The 19,092-nt window shown below is 36.0% G+C and overlaps 1 protein-coding gene across 1 annotated transcript in view; it reads left to right on the top strand.

Annotated features, from left to right (window-relative positions):
* Window positions 1-5,575: 5,575 nt before the first annotated feature.
* The window catches only part of LOC148779151 (uncharacterized), a 37,600-nt gene continuing 24,083 nt past the window's right edge, over window positions 5,576-19,092 (top strand). The window contains exons 1-3 of the mRNA XM_088856601.1: window positions 5,576-5,790; window positions 5,870-5,989; window positions 14,435-14,562. Of these exons, the coding sequence (XP_088712727.1) occupies window positions 5,754-5,790; window positions 5,870-5,989; window positions 14,435-14,562 (285 nt within the window). The 5' untranslated portion in view covers window positions 5,576-5,753. The remainder of the gene's footprint in view (window positions 5,791-5,869; window positions 5,990-14,434; window positions 14,563-19,092) is intronic.

Genomic DNA, 19,092 nt, shown 5'->3' with positions numbered 1-19,092 from the left:
TCTAGGAAATGAAGCTGTTGCATGTTGCTTAAACTTTAGTGTTCAACCGTCGCTATGTGATGACAAATCGTGCAATCCAGAAAATAGTGTAATTATATTGATAATTTTGAATTATTGCTAAAAACAAAACCATGCACATTCAGTCATGACAATGATAAGAATGATTAATGCAAGCAGGTGTCATCCAAAATCCATCAAAAGGACTAAATTACCAAGTCTAGGTAATTACTTTTAGGAAAAAGCACTGTTGTCAAATTCGCTTCGGTTTGGTGGGAAAAAACGAAGCAATTTGATGCTTCGGCCGGTTCAGAGGAAGACTTAGGAATTTTTTTTAAATGTAATATAAATAAAGTATATATTTACATATAAAAATATGAAAATAATAAAAATTATAAAAATAAAAAATTTCAAAAAAAAAAAGAAGAAAATTATGTGCTTCGGCTAACGATTTCAAATTACATTGAAGCGCATAGCTGTAGTTAAAAAAGACAATTATGTGTTTCAAACGAAGAGGCCAAAGCTTTAGTCGGAGAGATCGAATCAGACTGAAGTAGGCCGAAGAGGTCTGAAGCAGGTTGAAGCTGATGCACCAGAACTTTGCTTCACTTCAGTCTAGGATGCAAATCTAGAGACTTTGGCCTCTTTTGTCGAAGTGAAGCGAGTATGATAACATTGGGAAAAAGTTTATATAAGGTTGCAACCTTGAAGTGTAGAATTAAGGTGTAACTCAGAAATCCATCATAAAATGTTGTTTTGATGTTCGAAAACCTTCTAATTGATCATCTCAACATGGAGATATATATGAATATAAAAAGAAGATGTATGAATATGAAAAGAAGAAAATTTTGAGTCTAAAAAATAGTGTATCTTGTAGCACATTATTTGGACCGTCTATTTTCAAGATTTTCTTGTATCCATAGATCTATTTGATTTGAACAGTTTTTGGAGTTTAAAATTTGATAATTAGAGATCAAAATAGACTCTCAAGTCATCCTAATAATATTTGACACCAAAATTACATTTATGATAAAATCTAGAGGCACCCCTTAATTTGATTGTTTAAGGTTGCAACCTTAGGCAAACCACACCTTTATTTTTAGTGCGCAACCTTGTTTAATACTTATATTGTGCTTTATCATCACCATCATCATGTAAACTTTATACCAACTATTTGGGTTTGGCTATACGAATCATGTTCTATTATTCTATTATATTAAAAGTTATTTTCTCAGTCAAACCATAAGTCATCAAATATTTCTCTCTGCTTCCATCCATGTCCTTTTGAGCTTTCTCTCTGCCCTTTTAAAGCCTTCCACTTGAATCAAATTACCTATCCTAAAAGGTGTTAGTTTTAGGTCAATGCTGCGGTCAATGCTACACATGGTCATAACACCTAAATTTACTTTTTCTTATCTTATTATATATTGGAGCTACCCTTAAGTTCTCTCAGATGTACTTGTTTCAAATTTTATCATTTTTTGTTTTACTATTCATCCATCTCATCATCCTCATCTCAGCTATACTTGTTCTATGGATATGTTGTTTTGTTACTGTTCAACATTCCATCCCGTAAAGCATGGATGGTCTTACAAGTATCTTATAGAATTTTCTCTTAAGTTTAATTGGTATGTGATTATCACATAAGATTCCAGAAGTATATCTCCACTTCGTCCAATAGCTCTATTCAATGTACGACATTTTCTTCCATCTCTCAATTATCATGGATTATCGACTAAGACATCAAAATATAATTTCTTTTAGGTACTTTTTGGTTTTCAATCTTACCTAAGTCACCATTTCCACTCCTATTTTTACTAAACTTGCATTCCATATATTCTATCTTAGTTGATGATGTTTATAGCCTCATCAATCAAAGCTGTCATTCGGATAAAATATATACTATAGTAACTCATCCTGTAGATACTTAGTTAACTCATCCATAACTAAATTAAAAAAGATATAGGTTCAGAGTTGACCTTAATGTGGGTCTACTATCATTGAAAACTCACTTGTTTATCCACTAGTTGTCCTCACATTAGTTCCTACTCTCTCATATATATCCCATACTATGCCAATATATTTTCTAATTGATTCCTTTCTTTTTCAACACCTATAAAATTAACTCTCTAGGTAGCCTATCTTTATGCTTTCTTTAAATCAATAAAGACTATTTGGAGGGATTTTCTCTTCTCCCTAAACTTTTCAATCAATTACCTAAGTAGAAAAATAACCTTAATGGTTGGCTTTTGGTTTAATGATAGACTTGTTTCATGTCGTAGCCTTTGCTCAATCACTCTCTCCAGCAACTTCATAGTGTGACTTATAAGTTTGATCCCTTGATTGATTGTACAACTCTGTATGTCTCATTTAATCATGTAAATCGATACCACACCGTTTTTTGATTTGACATTTTCTTTGTTCTCAAAATCTTGTCGACCAGCTTGGTCAATTAGAATATGCATCCTCTCCCATGTACTTCTAAATTTCTATTAATATACCATCCGTTTCTGAAGCCTATCTTATGTTGATCTTTTTCAAAGTTGTTTTCACTTCAGATATCCTAATCCTAAGAATGTGTCTATGACCTCCAACTTCATTCATGTTAAAGGTTTCTCCTAATACCATACTCCCAAAGTGGTCATCCTTTAGTAATTTTTGAAAAATAAATTATCCACATTTATTGACCTCTTCATCCTTCACCAAGACCCTTTTATCCTTACTTTTAATGCATTTAACATGATCTAGATCTCTACACTTCCTACTCTCATTTTTGCTAGTTGGAAGGCATCTTTTTTCACCTTCTCTTGTCTCCACTTTATTCTATAGATCGTCATATGCCTTTTTTTTTTTTTTCTTAGTGTTCTTCTTGCCATTTATATATTCTTCTACGTTTTGATCATTTTTATTACATTACCAAGCTTTGTAACATAACTATTTTTTGCTAATAGCCTTTTGAGCTACATCACTCCACTACCATGTTTCCTTATCTAAATGTTCATTTCACTTTTTAAAGTAGGTGTTTATTATTGCTAGGTCGTATGCCCTAACCAAATAAAAAAATAACATCATTCATCTCATTTATTTCCCTAAATCTATATCCTCCATGTATCCTTTATATTCTATACTATCTTTTTCTATATGACTATTTAAGTACTCTTCTAAAACTGTCCTCTTTCTATTTGGTATTCCTTAGAGTAGTCCATCCATGTCTTCCCAACATTATCTTTTAATTATATCATCTAATCCTACCAATGGCATATAAGCACTAATTATATTAATTATTTCCTCTCCTATCATAAGTTTAGTTATAGAAGTTTATCAACTACTATCTTACAATCTAGTACTTTATCCTACACCATTTTATATTATTATTTTTTTCCTATATATTAAAGTTTATATTCATCAATTTCCTTAACTTTTGTCTCTTTTTACTTAGTTTCCTGTAAGCATGCTATGTTAATTTCTCTTTCGTGTTATTGTATCCACCTACTCTATACTCTTACTTGTTAAAGTTCCTACATTTCATGTGGCTAGACAAATCCCATTCTTTAGACTAGCTTCTTTACTTACGTTTGCCCAAAATCGTACGAGAACCCCTTGCCTTCTTATTACTACAACCTGGCATCGTTGTAGCATGTTCCTTCCAAGGGAAAGTCCTAGCTAACCCCTGCTAATTTCTTACTACACCCAAGTTTCAGTATATTGTATCGCTTATAAACGCCTTAGTAGGAGGATAAAATATTGGACTAAGATTCATAAAGAGATGTGGCAAAATTTTTACGCTGGTTGCCAACCTAACACAATCCTCCTCCTTTTTCATCCAGCGTTGAGACCGGCCATGGTAGAGTTGCACTTATGATGTGCTTTACACTCCTAAATTGATGGGCTCATCAATTCCCTTATCTTTTTTTGCCAACCATGGTCATTAAGCTTCAAGTTAATTTAAAACTGTTTACAATTCTTTGGTTCGCCATCCGCTAGTGATTCATAGTCACTATGACTCTCTTCTAGCTCTTCCCAGGCCTAAGTTATGATACTACGAGGCCTTTCCTCTTTGTTTCTCTACCCTGACTACAGAGAAATGGAAGAAAAATGATCATTATTATTTAGCTTAATTGCTATGCTTAGGCCTGGTTAATCTGATTTAAACTCATAGTTTATACAAGTTATTTTTAGAATAAGGGAATTTACATGATAATGTATATCTAAGAAAAGGATAACATGTATTATATATTACATAAATGTCTCACCTTTTGTCTTTTCCTTTACCCCAAATAACCTCCATGGACATTTGCGTATTAAATTGAGGTTATTTGTAAGTGAGAGTCAGGTTTGGACATTTATTACCCGAATTGCTCTATTTATATTGTCTTCGTCAGTGAAAAGATTCAGATATTTAATGCCCAATTTCATATCCCGCTTACAAAATCACAAGTCAGTGGATTTGGATATCCAATATTTGAACTCGTTCACATTTTTTTATGCAAGGGATGGGTTCGATCACCCAATCTCTGAACCCGTCTCCCACTCAAAAAATTATTGAGTGGTTTTCGATGTTGGGTATCCGAACCCATTTTAATTTAAAAAAGTGGGCCAATCCAAACACTCAACTTCCAAATCCTCTCCTAAATGATATTTTTTAGTAGGGATGATTCTTATGTCGATATCGAATATCCAAACCGGACCCCCAATAAAAAAAAATACCTTTGGACATTGGACGTCTGAATAAAGGATTAAAAAATTACAAAAATAGGATATTTGGATAATATATAATGTATATGATCCTTTGTTTAAATATACTTCTACTGAGATTTATTTGTAAATTTTCCTTAAAATAATAAACGTTCTTCATTAAAACATAAAAAAAGAATGCATCATGTAGATACTATCGATATCTAATATTGGCAATGTTATTTCTTTGTAAATTTCCTTTAAAGTAATAAACTTTCTTTATTAAACTATAAAAAAGGCTGTATCATGTAGATATTATCTAATACTGTCAGGAAAATAAAAAATAAAGGGATTCGACATAATTTTGGGAGTTTACTGAACTTTATTTATTAGAAACCCACTATGTAAGGATAATCATGGTTCATATCCAAGGTGGAGAAGTGAAGCTGCAATTCAGTTTTCCCATAGGTTGCAATACTGCTTTTATTCGCCTTTAATTGTCTATTCACCACGAAATGGCAAAATCTTTGGTGAATTTCACAGAATATGCTGAAATTCGGTTTTTAGTAAAATATAACTGAAATGGGGTGGACAGTAAGAAATTGCAAATTCGTTGAAATTTGTCTGTTTCTTACTTTAGGAATTTTACAAAATTTGGTGATATTTTAGGTTTTGAGTAAACTTTCACTAAGAAGGAGTAGGGTGAAAGAAATTGCAAATTCGGTGCAACTTCTTTACTCTCTTCGTATGTCTTACTTTATTGTGTAAAATGATGGTTTCCTCTGTTGTCTGGATTACACAACCTTTATACAAAAATTTTCCCACTCTTAAATTTATGTATGCTCTTTATTGTTTTACTTAAATTCTAAATTTATTGATGAAACATTTTATTCTTCTTATTACAAGGAGAAAGGTTCAGAAACTTGTCTTGGCTATGGTTCTCGACCTTTGGCTGAGGCAAGTAACTCAGCCTACTCAATCTCGGCCAAGTCATTGGCTGCGATTGTTTAGAAGAGAAAGTGGTATCAACTATAGGCAAGCACAAACTCAACCCCCTGAGGGTCGTGCTTGGTCAAGCTAACATGTCGACTCTTTCTTCATTTTTGTATAAAAGGCCAGGTAATTGTTCTGCTTGATCTATGCATGCAAGTGTCGACTTACATTGCAATCACTAACAGGCTAGTCTCTCGGTCTTTAGGTCATGGATCTTATGAGTATATGGCCACTGCCCAGAGTCCTGTGGCGCAGCACTTGGACTTTGCATTTATGCAGTCATTCTTGGTGATCGTCGCGCATTTGTTTCCCTGCATCATTCTTGGTATTTTTATCTTTCTACTTTCTCTTGAGCTTCTTATACTTTCTTTATGTGCCTAATTTTGCTTGAAAGAATTCACCTTTTTTTTAGGTCGGCTACTTTGGTCTCTACTCATGGACCTTCCCTCGATTTGTGATAAGAACTTGCGAGGGGGATGTGCTAGAGGATCTTCTCATCCTCTCATTTCGTAGGCTACTCGTAACCTAACTCATGATCACTTTCCCTTCTAGTGCTAAGATGCTTATGGAGATCACTAGAGTCTCCAACAGTCCGGTAGTGAATTGAGCAAAATAGAGCCTAAAGCTTGTCATTTACGTACATTTACATCATTTCATTCTGGTTGATGATGCTTTGCATCTCATTGAGGTGTTCTGTAATAGAATCCTCATTTTTGAACTTCAGGTTTACCATATTTGTTATTAGGAACACCGTATTCTCTTGTACAATTCCTATATTTTGTTCCACAATGACATTACATATCTCTCACTTGACACACGGTGGTATACAACATCATTCAACCATTTTTTGTAATATTCCAATAGCTTTTCAATCTAGCTTCTTTCACTCTTCTTCAATCATGCTTCAGGCTTATGTTCTACCTCTTTAATGGGCATGTACAAGTCCTTGTAAATTTAGTCTTCCATTTTTTTATTTCTAAATTATCCTATTATATGTTATTTTTAACGTACTTGTATCTTCGGGACGAATAATGAGAGAGCCAGTAGTAACCTAGTCCCACCGATACCCCAGACACTACCAGACTAAAGGAACACTGTAAGCCTAAAATTAGGCGACCTTTAAAGAAGTATCATAATGGCCTCAAATTGCATGAGAGGGTAGTTTTGGATACCCTAAAACATCTGTAAAGTTTTGTCACGTTCAGACGAGTTTTTATATGATCAGGACGAAACTTGGTTTTCAAATCCAGTTCCTTTCATGCTAAAAATGGACTCTATAACTATAATTCTACTTTATGGATCTCAAAATAGTATCAGACCACCTCCATTGGATCTGGATGTCGAAACACCTCCAGGTACCAAATTTCGGCTCAATCGGAACCTCCGGGATCATTCTGGGCCGAACTTACTATAAAAGCGTGATTTTACACTATTGCGGTGTAGCTTCGGTGAACCAGTTTCCATTTATGGAAATTGTATTTTCTCATTTCAGGATTATTTTTAATTGCTCATAACTAGCTCGCTTTGAGTCAAATTATGCTCAAATTCATAAATGAGCTAGATCTACATGTCCCGATTGTTTTGACATATGACACGCATCATGGTGTAACCCGAACCGAGAGAATTTCTAGCGAGAAGATGGACTCGAAACATAAAAATTCAAATTTTATAAAGAAGAACATCCAATTCAAATTTTATAAAGAAGACATAGCTCAAGATCCCGATGTCGGATAGTCGCAAGTATGGGTCCGTTGCGTCTGTCCTTCAAATAGCTATAGTTTGATATAATTTTTATGTATGATTGGAAACCGGATGATACGAATTTTAAGGTCGAAAATGACATACTTTTTCGGTCGTCGGAATCTTATTTTCTGGTGACTTCCCAAATTGGAACGTGCTCAAACGGAGACCAAAATGGACTAAATTTATTGCAAAATGATTGTGATAGCATCATCTTCAATTTGTGATCAAAATGAAGGCTTGAAACATCAACGATCATGTCGGATTGGTGGTCGAAGAATCACAAAGTTTATGGATATGGTCGGATTTTGGGTTCTTCCTTAATAATCTGTTTCAAGATGATCAAAGGGTATCAAAACGTACGCAATAGTTCAAGCATCGATTCTATGACGATTGATCGCTCGAATTACCACTATAAGCATCCAAAAAAGCTCCTGAGGCTTAACAGGCAAGAGTCCCCTCATGGAGAGATGGTATTATCATTTGTTGAAAAGTGCTTAGGGGTATTTTGGTAATTTGGTAAAAGTGAGATTAATATTTTAATTCATAAAATGTGTATTTTTTTTTACAATTTTGGGTATTTATGAGCATTCCACTATTGTTTAGTGGTTGCTCTAGATATTGGAACCCAAGTCATTTGTAATACAACTTGGTCATTTGCAATAAAATTCTTGAATACGTGAGCATTTTCGAGTGAGATTCTTAAGTTCTTAGCTTCTTGTTTTCAATTTGGTTTGAAGTTCAAGAGTAAATGGATAGAAGAGAGAAATATTTCTTAGAGAGAGAAAATACCCCTAGAACCCTACACTTCATAGAACCTCAAAGTTCCAATTCCTTTAGGATTCCTAACTCCCAATCCCATACACCGTATAACTCCTAGCTTTCATATACCTTAGAGACCCTAGCTTCCAATCCTACTCCATACACCCTACACCCTGCCCTACACCATACACCATAGTATTTCATACACCATAGCATCCTATACACCTTAGTTATTTTATACCTTACCCAATCCCATAAACCCTAGTTTCTATACACCATACCTCAACCCAATCCACCTAAGCTAGGCACCTAAGCCCCTAAACCCTAATCTTGACCCAAGACTTAAACCTCTTTCTATCTCATGTGAGCGTAAAGAGACCGACGAAGGTGCACGTAGGCTCAAGCCTATTCTAAGTTCACTCTCTCTCCTCTCTCTTCTTTCTCTCTTCTCTCTCTTTTGCTCTCTTCTTCTTTCTTTCCTCTCTTATTTCTCTCTTCTCTTATTTCTCTCTTTGTCCCTCTTCTTTTTTCTTCTCTCTCTCCTCTATCCTCTCTTTCTCTTCTTCTTTCTTTCCTCTCTTCTTTCTCTCTCTCTCTCTCTCTCTCTCTCTCTCTTTTCTCGGACTTAGGGCAGGTATGAGCCCTCACCTTCTCTCTCTCTCTTTCCCTCTCTCTCTCATGATCAAACTCCTAGACCCACACCTAGGGCGGGCCCAGCTACCCTTTCTCTCTATCTATTTCTCTCTTACACCCTCTCATCTCCCCTATCCACCCTACCCTCTCATCTCCCATTTCCGCCCTACCCTCTCATCTCTCCTATCCAACCTACCCTATCATCTTCCCTATCCGCCCTACCCTCTCATCTCCCCTCTCTGCCCTACCGTCTTATCTTCCTTACCCACTCTTCCCTCTCATCTCCCCTATTCGCCCTACCCTCTCATCTTCCCTATCCTCTCATCTCCACTATCTGCCCTACCCTCTCATCTCCCTTATCAGCCATACCTTCTCATATCCCCTATTCACCCTACCCTCTCATCTCCCCTATCCACCCAACCCTCACACACTCCTATCTGCCCTACCCTCACACACCCCTATCTACCCCATCTGCCCTGCCTTCACATACTCCCCTATCTGGCCCAAGCTCTATACACTACTCTATCTCCCCCATATTCTCATATTAGCCTCATCCGTTCTCCATTCTCTCACCTACGTTATCCTCTCATCTCCCTATTAGAGTCTGAAGGTGGGCCCATCATTCGTTGACCCCATTCATCTCATTTTCTCTCACCTTAAACACTCTCGTTTCTCTCTAATCATATTTCAACTTCCCATTTATTTTACTTTGCTTTCATTTCATCACTCCTTTATTTCTCTCTTTACTCATTGTTTCTTTCACTTTTCGAGCACTCGATTCGTGGTCGTCCTGAGATTGTTTTCTAGGGTTTTAACTCTTAAATTGCTACTCTAACCATCAGCTCATACAGTGAAGTCGGGTCATAAGAGATACTGATTCCCTTCCAGTAGGTCACTCAGGTTGGCGTCATCCTGAGTTAGCTTTCTTTAGAGTTCTAACCCTTTCACTACTCTAAGCACCAAGTCACACAGTGTTTGGGTTGTGAGAGACTTTCATCTTTCTTTCTTTCTCTCTCTATCTCTCTCTCTCTCTCTTTCTCTCTCTCTCTTTCATTTTCGTCTCTCCCTTGATCATATTTAGGTGGCTCTTTGGTTTAGTGACATAGTTATAGGCTCAGTCCTGCAACTCCACTTTCCAAATCCTCCAGGTACTAAGGTTTCGTGCCTGGTACTTTTTCTTATCTCCGGCAATACCTCTTGAGAGGGGTTATGTCGGGAGGCTGATCAATTTTCTTCGGGTCATCCATTGGCTTATTTTATTTCTTCTTCTTCTTCTTCGTCTTCTTCTTTTTCTTCTTTTTCTTTTTCTTCGTCTCATCTCTAAACCAATTTCTTATCGATCTTTTTTTAATTTTGTCCTACCACTCTACCCCAAAACTAGAGCCATTAACCCATAAAACACATCAAAGAGGAGTATATTATATTTGGATTTCATTAACGGTTTTCAAGTGAGAGTTGCGATGAGGTGTTGAGTTTAGAGAGGGAGCCACATCCAAACCACGCTACTGGACAATCGGAGGGTTTTCATTCATTGATCTATAAGGGAAATAGCACAGGCTTATCCCACGAGCTCAAACCGCAGTGAGATAGGTGCTCGAGTCCATCCCTTCATCGCTTTAAAATCCTCTCATATACCTATCCGCACGTGACACACGAGCAGCACACGTGCTTGTGCGGTCAAGCGATTGATCGAGAGGGGGACAATTGAACCCAGGTCCTCGAGGGAGAGCGAGCAAGGTAGATCCAGGCCCGATCAGATCTGTTGAGTGAAATCATATAGCTATTGATAGTGGGATAAATCTTTTTAAACTACACACATGGCTTAAATGATCCAATCCAACCTACATCAGTTCACACTTTCTTATTAGTGGTATGCTTCACCATCAACCAGTGGTGTTTCACCAATATTATGAAGGTGGGTCATCAAGGGTGACAACTTAGTCACAGTTGGTGTGGAGTCACGTTTACCCGTGACCTCATATCGATAGTATGTCCCAAACATTCCATTTTCGGTGGTCTTAAAGATCCTACCTTTTGGATGTTTCTTCTTTGCTTGTCACACAACTACTAGCCTCACAACATTAACACGTAGCAGTTGTGATGACCAATAGTGGTTTGAACTCAAGGGAGCCAAGCTCTAATACCACATTGTTTGGCATGCATTGTTCAAGCCCTCTCACAAACAACATTTAAAAAATGGATCGGACCTCGATCGCTAGTTTAGTTCGGTATATTATGTAAAGACAATTCAAGATCTTGTATTTATGTTATATTATATCATGTATAGGAAGTTACTTTTTGTAACTTATCTTGCTCTGCAAGTTAACTTGCGGTGTAAGTTATCTCTAGTTGTATTATATGTACATGTTGATAATAGTTAATAGAGATAGGTTTTTCATCTGCCTCTTTGTGTGTTTGACATGGTATCAGAGCAAGCTTTCATTATTACCCCGTTTCTATCTATTGTCCATTCCTGACTGCGAATGGTTCCTTGATCGACCATCTTGTGGCTATTGAATCGATCTCTTTCATTCCTTGCGGCCATCTTAGATCTTTCTTTAGAAGCATGATCGCAGTAAACAATTTTCAATATCAGCAATCTCTAACAAATCTGGCCACTCAAGTACTAATTTTCCTTTTCGACAAGGTATTTCTCTAGCAGAAGTTCCTTTATGGATATTATTTTCAACTTTCGTTTCAGATTTGGGTTGCTTTTTGTTGATCGCAGTTTGCCTTTACTATTCATCATCTCTAATATTGTTGTCCCAACACGTTAATCTCTGGCTTCAAACCTTTTTAACCTCTTGCTTCTGTTGCAAACTGTGTTTTGCAAAGTGTGCTTGCAATTTGGTTTTCACTGTCACCAGTATTCACCATCTCCAATAATTATCTTTGTACCTCTCTTACTTTGTTACACATCGTGTTTTGTAAATTCCTTTGTTGCAAATTGTGTTTTGCAAATTATTTTTCACCTTCCACAGTGGCAGTTTTTTTTTTTTCCATTGGTTGCTTCTTCAGTTGGGGATTCGAGGTTCTTGCTTTTTTTTTTTGAAGTTGTTATTCCATTGTCAGTCTATTTTGTTTCTAGGGTTTCGTCTGATTTGTCTTTTAAAGCTCCGTTTGTTGTTTGTTCCTCACGTGAGCATAATCATCAAAGTCTTGGTCACCATCTAACCTTTTCTTTTTACTTGATCTCTCGTAGAGTACATTGAAACGTTCGTTGCGCCATTGTCTTAGTCCTTCCAGATTTTGTTACCAAAAAAAAAAAAAATCTCGCATATGAGTTTTGATCGTAGGTCCACGCTCTTGCTCATGTCTGAGGTTGCTCATACAATTTGTACATGGCTTCTGAAAATGAGTCGTGTTAGCTATAAAACTTGATGTGAAAAACTATCCCGATTGGGGCTTCCATTTTCAATTTTTTGTTGAAGGAAAAGGTTTGTGGGGATTTATTGATGGAATTGAACCTCAACTTGATCCATCCAATACTAAAGAAATCCAGCAATGGAAAATCAACAATGTAAAAATTGTTTCATGGATCCTTGGCTCTGTGGATATGGACATTGAAAGGCCAATGAAAGGCTTCCGCACTGCGAAAGAAATGTGGGAATATATGGAAAATATTTATCAGCAATCAAATCTTGCAAGGCGCTTCCAAACTGAGTATGATATGTTTACCTATGGACAGAGGGAGAAAAATATCCAGGAATATTATGCTGGTTTTATGAACTTGTGGACAAAATATGAATCTGTAAGTATAACGACTATCATTAGTGCTTGTTGCATTAGAAGACTAAAGGAGATAAATGATGACAGGAAGGTGATGCAGTTCCTACGATAGTTGCATCGAATATGAAGTCATTTGAGCCAATCTTTTGAATCGCGAAACATTGCCCAATATGGATGCCATTCTGGGTGATTTACTTCGTGAGAGACAAGGATTGTAACACATGCCACCATTGAGGGAAAGAAGGATACAAAAAAATTATTTGTGGCTCAACGGGCCAGCGAAAAGCCACCACAAAGAACCCATCTTTACTGCAATGTTATGATTGTAAAGGATATGGTCATATAGCTTCCCATTGTAAGAAGAAATTTTTTTTGTAATTATTGCAAACGTCTTAGGCATATTATCACAGAGTGTTGAAATCGTCCTCGATGAGGCAACATGGAATCAGATATAAGGAAACCTTTTTACAAGACATACCAATTGCTAATGATGATCCAAACACAAGCAGGTTCCCAAACAGTAGCCACGTTAAATGATATTTGACAATTGGTACAAAACTCTGTGTCTACGGCTATCTCTTAGACTTTCTTTGCTATGGGCTTATCTGATATGAATTCTTATTTATCCCCGAGTGTGAATCCCCTTTGGTTTATTGGCTCGGGTGCCTCTAATCATATGACTATAGTGCACACAAGTCTATTATCTACTAAACCATACCAAGGTAATAGTCAGATTCTCACAGCTAATGGGGAGAAACTGAATATTATTGGTATTGATAATCTAACTTTGTGTTTTCCTTGGGCCACCTTTTTGTTTAGTTAATGTTCTCTTGGTTCCTAAATTAACTGCTAATATAATCTCTGTGTGTTACCTTGCTGATGATAATTATAATGTTCGATTTTTTCGTGAAGGTTGTGTAATACAGGACCTACGCATTGGGGATAGTGAAAGGAAAGGGGCATATAATTAGTCATCTGTTTACCTTGGAGTTTCAGATACCAAACTGTGTTGCTACTTTCTTTTCTTCATCGGATTCTGATTTTTTTGTTTCTAATAAACAATGACATATTTGGCACCGGAGACTTAGTCATTCGAATGCAAATAAATTAGATTTTTTGTTTCATTCAGATTCATTGCCAAATAAAGCATTTGATTTAAAATATGTTAATAAATCTTGCATTAGTCGTTTTTTGAATAAAAGCGTTTGTTTGCCTTTTCCTATTAAAGTAGATAAAACAACTGCACCTTTTTATCTTTATTCATAGTGATGTGTAGGATCCTGCTCCAATTTTATCCAAAATGAGATATAAGTATTTTGTTTTGTTCATTGATGAGTTTACACGCTATACTTGGATATATTTTATGTGCCATAAATATGAAGTGTTCTCCCATTTCAAAACTTTTCTATCCATGGTTGCAACCCAATTTGGTACAAAAGTAAAAATCTTATGGTCAAACTCTAGGAATACTTATCACATGATTTTCAAGAATATTTGAAAAGGTATTCAATTATAGAAAACTTGTCCCTATATTCCACAACAGAAACAAAATGATATAGCTGAAAGGAAAAACCTCCATATCTTGGAAGTTGTTAGGATACTTATGCATGACTCCCGTATTCATTATAGCTTTTGGGTTGAAGCTGCATCAACAACTGTTTATCTCATAAATCGCCTTCACTCAGTTTTTCATAAAGAATCTCCATATTATTCATTATTTCATATTCATCCTGATTATTATCTCTTGTATATTTTTTGATGTGTTTGTTTTGTTCATCTTCCTGCACATGAAAGAACAAAATTTTCTGTTCAAGCTGCTATTTATGTTTTTGTGGGTTACTGTCCAGACCAAAAGGGATTTATTTATTATGATCTAGCAGTTTGTCGTGTACGTATTTCTTACCAGATTTCTCAGATGCCAACACCACTGATAACTTATCAATACATTTAGTGCATCAACAACAAGGCAAACAATACAAATCCACACCTCCTCCATCTCACCAAAGAAAGCGAGGTCAGACCTCTGTCCCACCTGTAAGTGATTCTCTTCCTTTATCGTTTTCTCCTAATCAAGTTTCTTTTGATTGCTCTATCCATTTACGATGTTCTTCATGTGTAACTCAGCCACCTGACCAATATGGCTTTTCCCTTAATGATTTTGACTTTTTAGTACAACGTAGAGCTTTATTTACTTCTATTGATATTGTTGAGATTCCTTCCAAACACCTAGATCTTTGTTTATTTCCTAGATCTTTGTTTATTTCCAAACCCTTAGATTCAGTTGATATTCCTTTCACCTACCAACAAACCTTGACTACGCCATGTTGGAAAGAAGCCATGGATGCAGATATAAGTGCCTTGTTGGAAAATGACACTTAGGATCTTGTATCGAGCCCTCCTAATACATATCTTATTGAAAGTAAAAGTGTTTTTTCTATGTAGCTTAAATCTGATGGAGGGATTGAGTGATATATTGCTAAAATGACCATTATACAAACAATAATTGCCCTCTCAGCTATTCGTCAGTAAACTATTTCTCAAATGGATGTAAAGAATGCATTTCTTCATGGACTTTTGAAAGATACGATATATATGTGACCTCTACCTGGGTATTGCCATGACAAGTCTATGGTCTGTCATTTGAAAAAGTCCTTGAATGGTTTAAAACAAGCTCTAAGAGCTTGGTTTGACCGGTTTTGACAGGTCGTTCTGAATGCTTGATTAAAACAAAGTGCTCATGACTAGTTGCTATTTACCCACTATTGTTATTTAGGGATAACAATAATTCTCCTATATGTTGAAGATATTCTCATTATAAGAGACAACCTTGATAATATACAACACTTGAAAGAGCTTCTTAGTCACTCATTCAAAATAAAAGATTCGGATCTGTTGACTTACTTTCTTGTCATAGAGATTCATCATTCTCCTAATGGATATATAGTTAACTAAAAGAAGTACACTAAATATTTGATCAAACTGGCCAACTTATCTGATGATAAAGGGGTGGATACACCAATGAAGGTGAATGTAAAATGTAGAAATGATAATGGGGACAAACTTCCAAATCCCACTCTTTATAGAAAACTGGTTCACAATCTACTTTATCTCACTGTGACTAGTCTTGATATATCTCATGCAGTACAGGTCGTCAGCTAATTTGTTGCAAATCCCCGTCATATCCACCTCTTAGCAGTCCATCGTATCATTAGTATCTGCGGGGTCCACGCCATAGAGGCCTATTCTTCTCCTCTATCTCTTCTCTGTAGTTACGATCCTATGCTGATGCAGATTGGGTAGGCTGCCCAGATATGTGACGCTCGACTACTGGGTGGTGTATATTTCTTGAAGATTCTCCCATATCATGAAAATGTAAGAAACAACAAACTGTGTTGAAATCTTCTGCAGAAGCCGAATACCTACTAATGTCCTCAACTTGCAGTGACATTACTTGGTTGAGAGATCTTTCACATGACCTCAATATTCTTCATTGAACTTCTCCACCGTTGTATATTGATAATATGAGCACCATACGCATTGCATCAAATCCAGTGTTTCATGATCGCTTAAAGTATATAGAAGTTGATTGTCATTTCATTCATGAAATGTTTTTGGCTGAAGAAATTACACTCCCACATATTTCCTCATAGCAACAACTTGCAGATATTTTTACCCAAGCAATGATTCGTGCTCGTCATGACTGTCTCATTACAAATTGATGTTTTTTAACCAATCTTAGTTTGAGGCGGAGCGTAGAGATAATTAAAGATCTTGTATTTATGTTATATTATATGGTGTATAGAAAGTTACTTATTGTAGCTTATCTTGCTCTGCAAGTTAACTTGTGGTACAAGTTATCTCTGATTGTATTATATATATATGTTGATAATAATCAATATATACATGTATTATATTTACATGTTGATAATAATTAATAGATATTGTATTATGGATTTTCATTGTTTTATTAAAAATATATAAATACTGAGAACCTATTTCATGTCAGAGTGTTTATTGACTATACTAAGAATCTTTTCCCTCTCTCTCTCTCTCTCAAGTCTACCCGTCCTCTCTCTAAAATGCTTAATCTCATATCCATGGATTCATGATCTATCTCTTGACTAATTTAGAAGAAGAAGAGGGAAGAGGAAAAAGAGGGGGAAGGGGGGGGAGAAAGAAAAAAAGGTGTACCAAGTTTGATGTGGACTTACATTTTGTGAGTTTTTATTATGGAAGTATTTTGAAATAAATGTACATTCTTTTAATTTTATTCCCGTTATTCTCTTTTTATATCTAGATGATTGAACATTTTATTGTACATTTATTGTTTTCAGTTATTTTAAATCAAACCCACGAAAGTTGAGGAACCTTTATTTGTAATATGGTTGTTTTTTGTCCTTTTAAATGTAGTCCATAAAAGAGAGAGAGAGAGAGAGAGAGAGAGAGAGAGAGAGAGAGAGAAATATTTTAGGTAGTCCGCAAAAGTCTAAACATTAAACTTTAAAAGGTTTTTCCTACATTGGGGAGCTTGAAGAAAAGAACATATGTGTAATCCATTTCACTTAGTGAGTATAGGGCTATCCACATGGCGATATAGGGCCTCTAGTAAATTACACAAATTTTAAAAATAAAATAAAAATTTTTAACAAATAAAACTACATGGGAAACATGGAGCCTCTAGTAAATAAAAACTTAAAAAATATAAAAAAATTAAAAATCACATAGAACTAACTAGTTCTTAAATGGAATTGGCTAGTTCTTACTAGGAACCTACTGATTCCTATATGGAAGTGGTTGCTTCCTTCTAGGAACCCATTGGTTCCTAAGGGAACCGGCAGGAACTAGCCAATTCCAACTTAGAACCAATTGGTTTCCACATGGAACTGGACGGTTACTACTTGAAACCAACCAGTTCCCAATATTTATAGGGAACCATATTGGCATCCTTGAAAACGAATCCAGATTGGACCTTTTTTTAAAATATTGCTCACAAATTGGGACAAAATATCAAACATTGTGTGTGTGCGAGCTTACAGTAGTGGAAACAACGAAGAAAAGGAAATAGAGAAGCACCAAATACAAGATTAGACAAGAAATCTATTACAAACAATAAAGTTCGAAATATTTCTTGTAATAAATCATCTTTTTCCAAGAGGCAAACTCTCTCTCCCATGATAAAACTCTTTCCCTCTCTTTAGAGCTTTCTCTAACTAGGTTTCCCTTCCCTTAGACTCTCTTTCTCTCCAAAGGTCTTCAACTTTCTCTTAGAATTTTCTCTCATTAAAAATTTTTATCTCTTCTTTCTTTGGCTTAAGAGGGTTGCCAATAAACAAACACTCTTTTACTCTATAAGATGATATCTTCTTCTCAATGTGCTTCATCTTGAGCATACAACCATCTCTCTAGATTACCATTCGGCATAAAGTGCAAAACCAAAGCTTTGAAGTCCAAATTGGAATATGCGGTAATAATCTTTACCAGGTTTCGGTGGTGTATCTTTCGCATCACTCTACATTATGCATGAAAACTCTTTGTGGCACCTTCTCTTTGCAAATTCAGAACTTTGATTGCAACCGGTGAGCCATTTGATAGGAATCCTTTGTATACCCGACCAAAGCTGCCAACTCCAAGTAAGTTGAATGATTGAAGTTATTAATTGCCCGACGAAGCTCATAGTAAGATATCCACCTTGGACCAGGGGCATCCGAAGTTCTGATGGATCTTCAAGATGATCAATCCAAGGTGGGAGTTTAGAAAGGTGGACCGACTAGGAGAGAGGCGTGTTACTTGATGAAGGTAGTTTTGATAGTAGGGTAATCAGCGAGTATTGCTGGCCGATGGAGTTGGTTTGAACGAGATGATCGATAAGGTATTGTCGATGTTATCCTATCAAAGTAAGAAGCGCCACGAAACCCTACCAGAAGATGTTTTCATGGATCGGTCCGCTTTTTTTTTTTTTTTTAAAGGTAAGTGTTTAGATCATTCTAGTGTTAGTTGACAATTTGGTGCATGAAAGAGTTCAATCAAACTTTCTTTTGATCTCTCTCAAGATCAAATTTTCTTTTGATCAAATTTTTTGTACCTATTCTTTTGAATTCTCAAGATCATGATCAAATTTTCTCTAGAGCGATTGGTAAAAAGTGTCCGCCTCAAAGAGTTCTTTAGGTGGAGGCTAGGGTTTTAGAGAGAGAAGGGATGGAGGCTAGGGTTTTAGAGATCGAGAAGATGTTGGAGCTCTTTCTTCTTAGTTGTACAGATGTATATTCTCTAGGTCAGATGATGGAGCTCTTTCTTCTTAGTTGTACAGATGTATATTCTCTAGGTCAGATGATGATGTCGAAAATGGACCCGCCATACTTTCTTGCTGTTCGGATCTCTAGATCAAAGTGGGAAGGTCTCAATATCAAGCCAGAGCTTTTTATAACTAGGTCTTTTTCACCACCGATCACTGAGTTTTATGGGTTATTTGATTGGGCACAGAGATGATATAATCTTTCGTACTCTCTTGATATGAAGATTATTGGCGCGAATAAGGTTGTGTTCAAACTTAGATCTAAGGCTGAG

This window comes from Amborella trichopoda, chromosome 13 (assembly GCF_054954075.1).
Source record: "Amborella trichopoda isolate Santa Cruz 75 chromosome 13, AtrichopodaSantaCruz75HAP2 v2.0, whole genome shotgun sequence".
In the NCBI taxonomy this organism is placed as follows: domain Eukaryota; kingdom Viridiplantae; phylum Streptophyta; class Magnoliopsida; order Amborellales; family Amborellaceae; genus Amborella; species Amborella trichopoda.
Note: the sequence above shows the minus strand (reverse complement) of the source record. Positions and strands in the feature narration are given on the sequence as shown.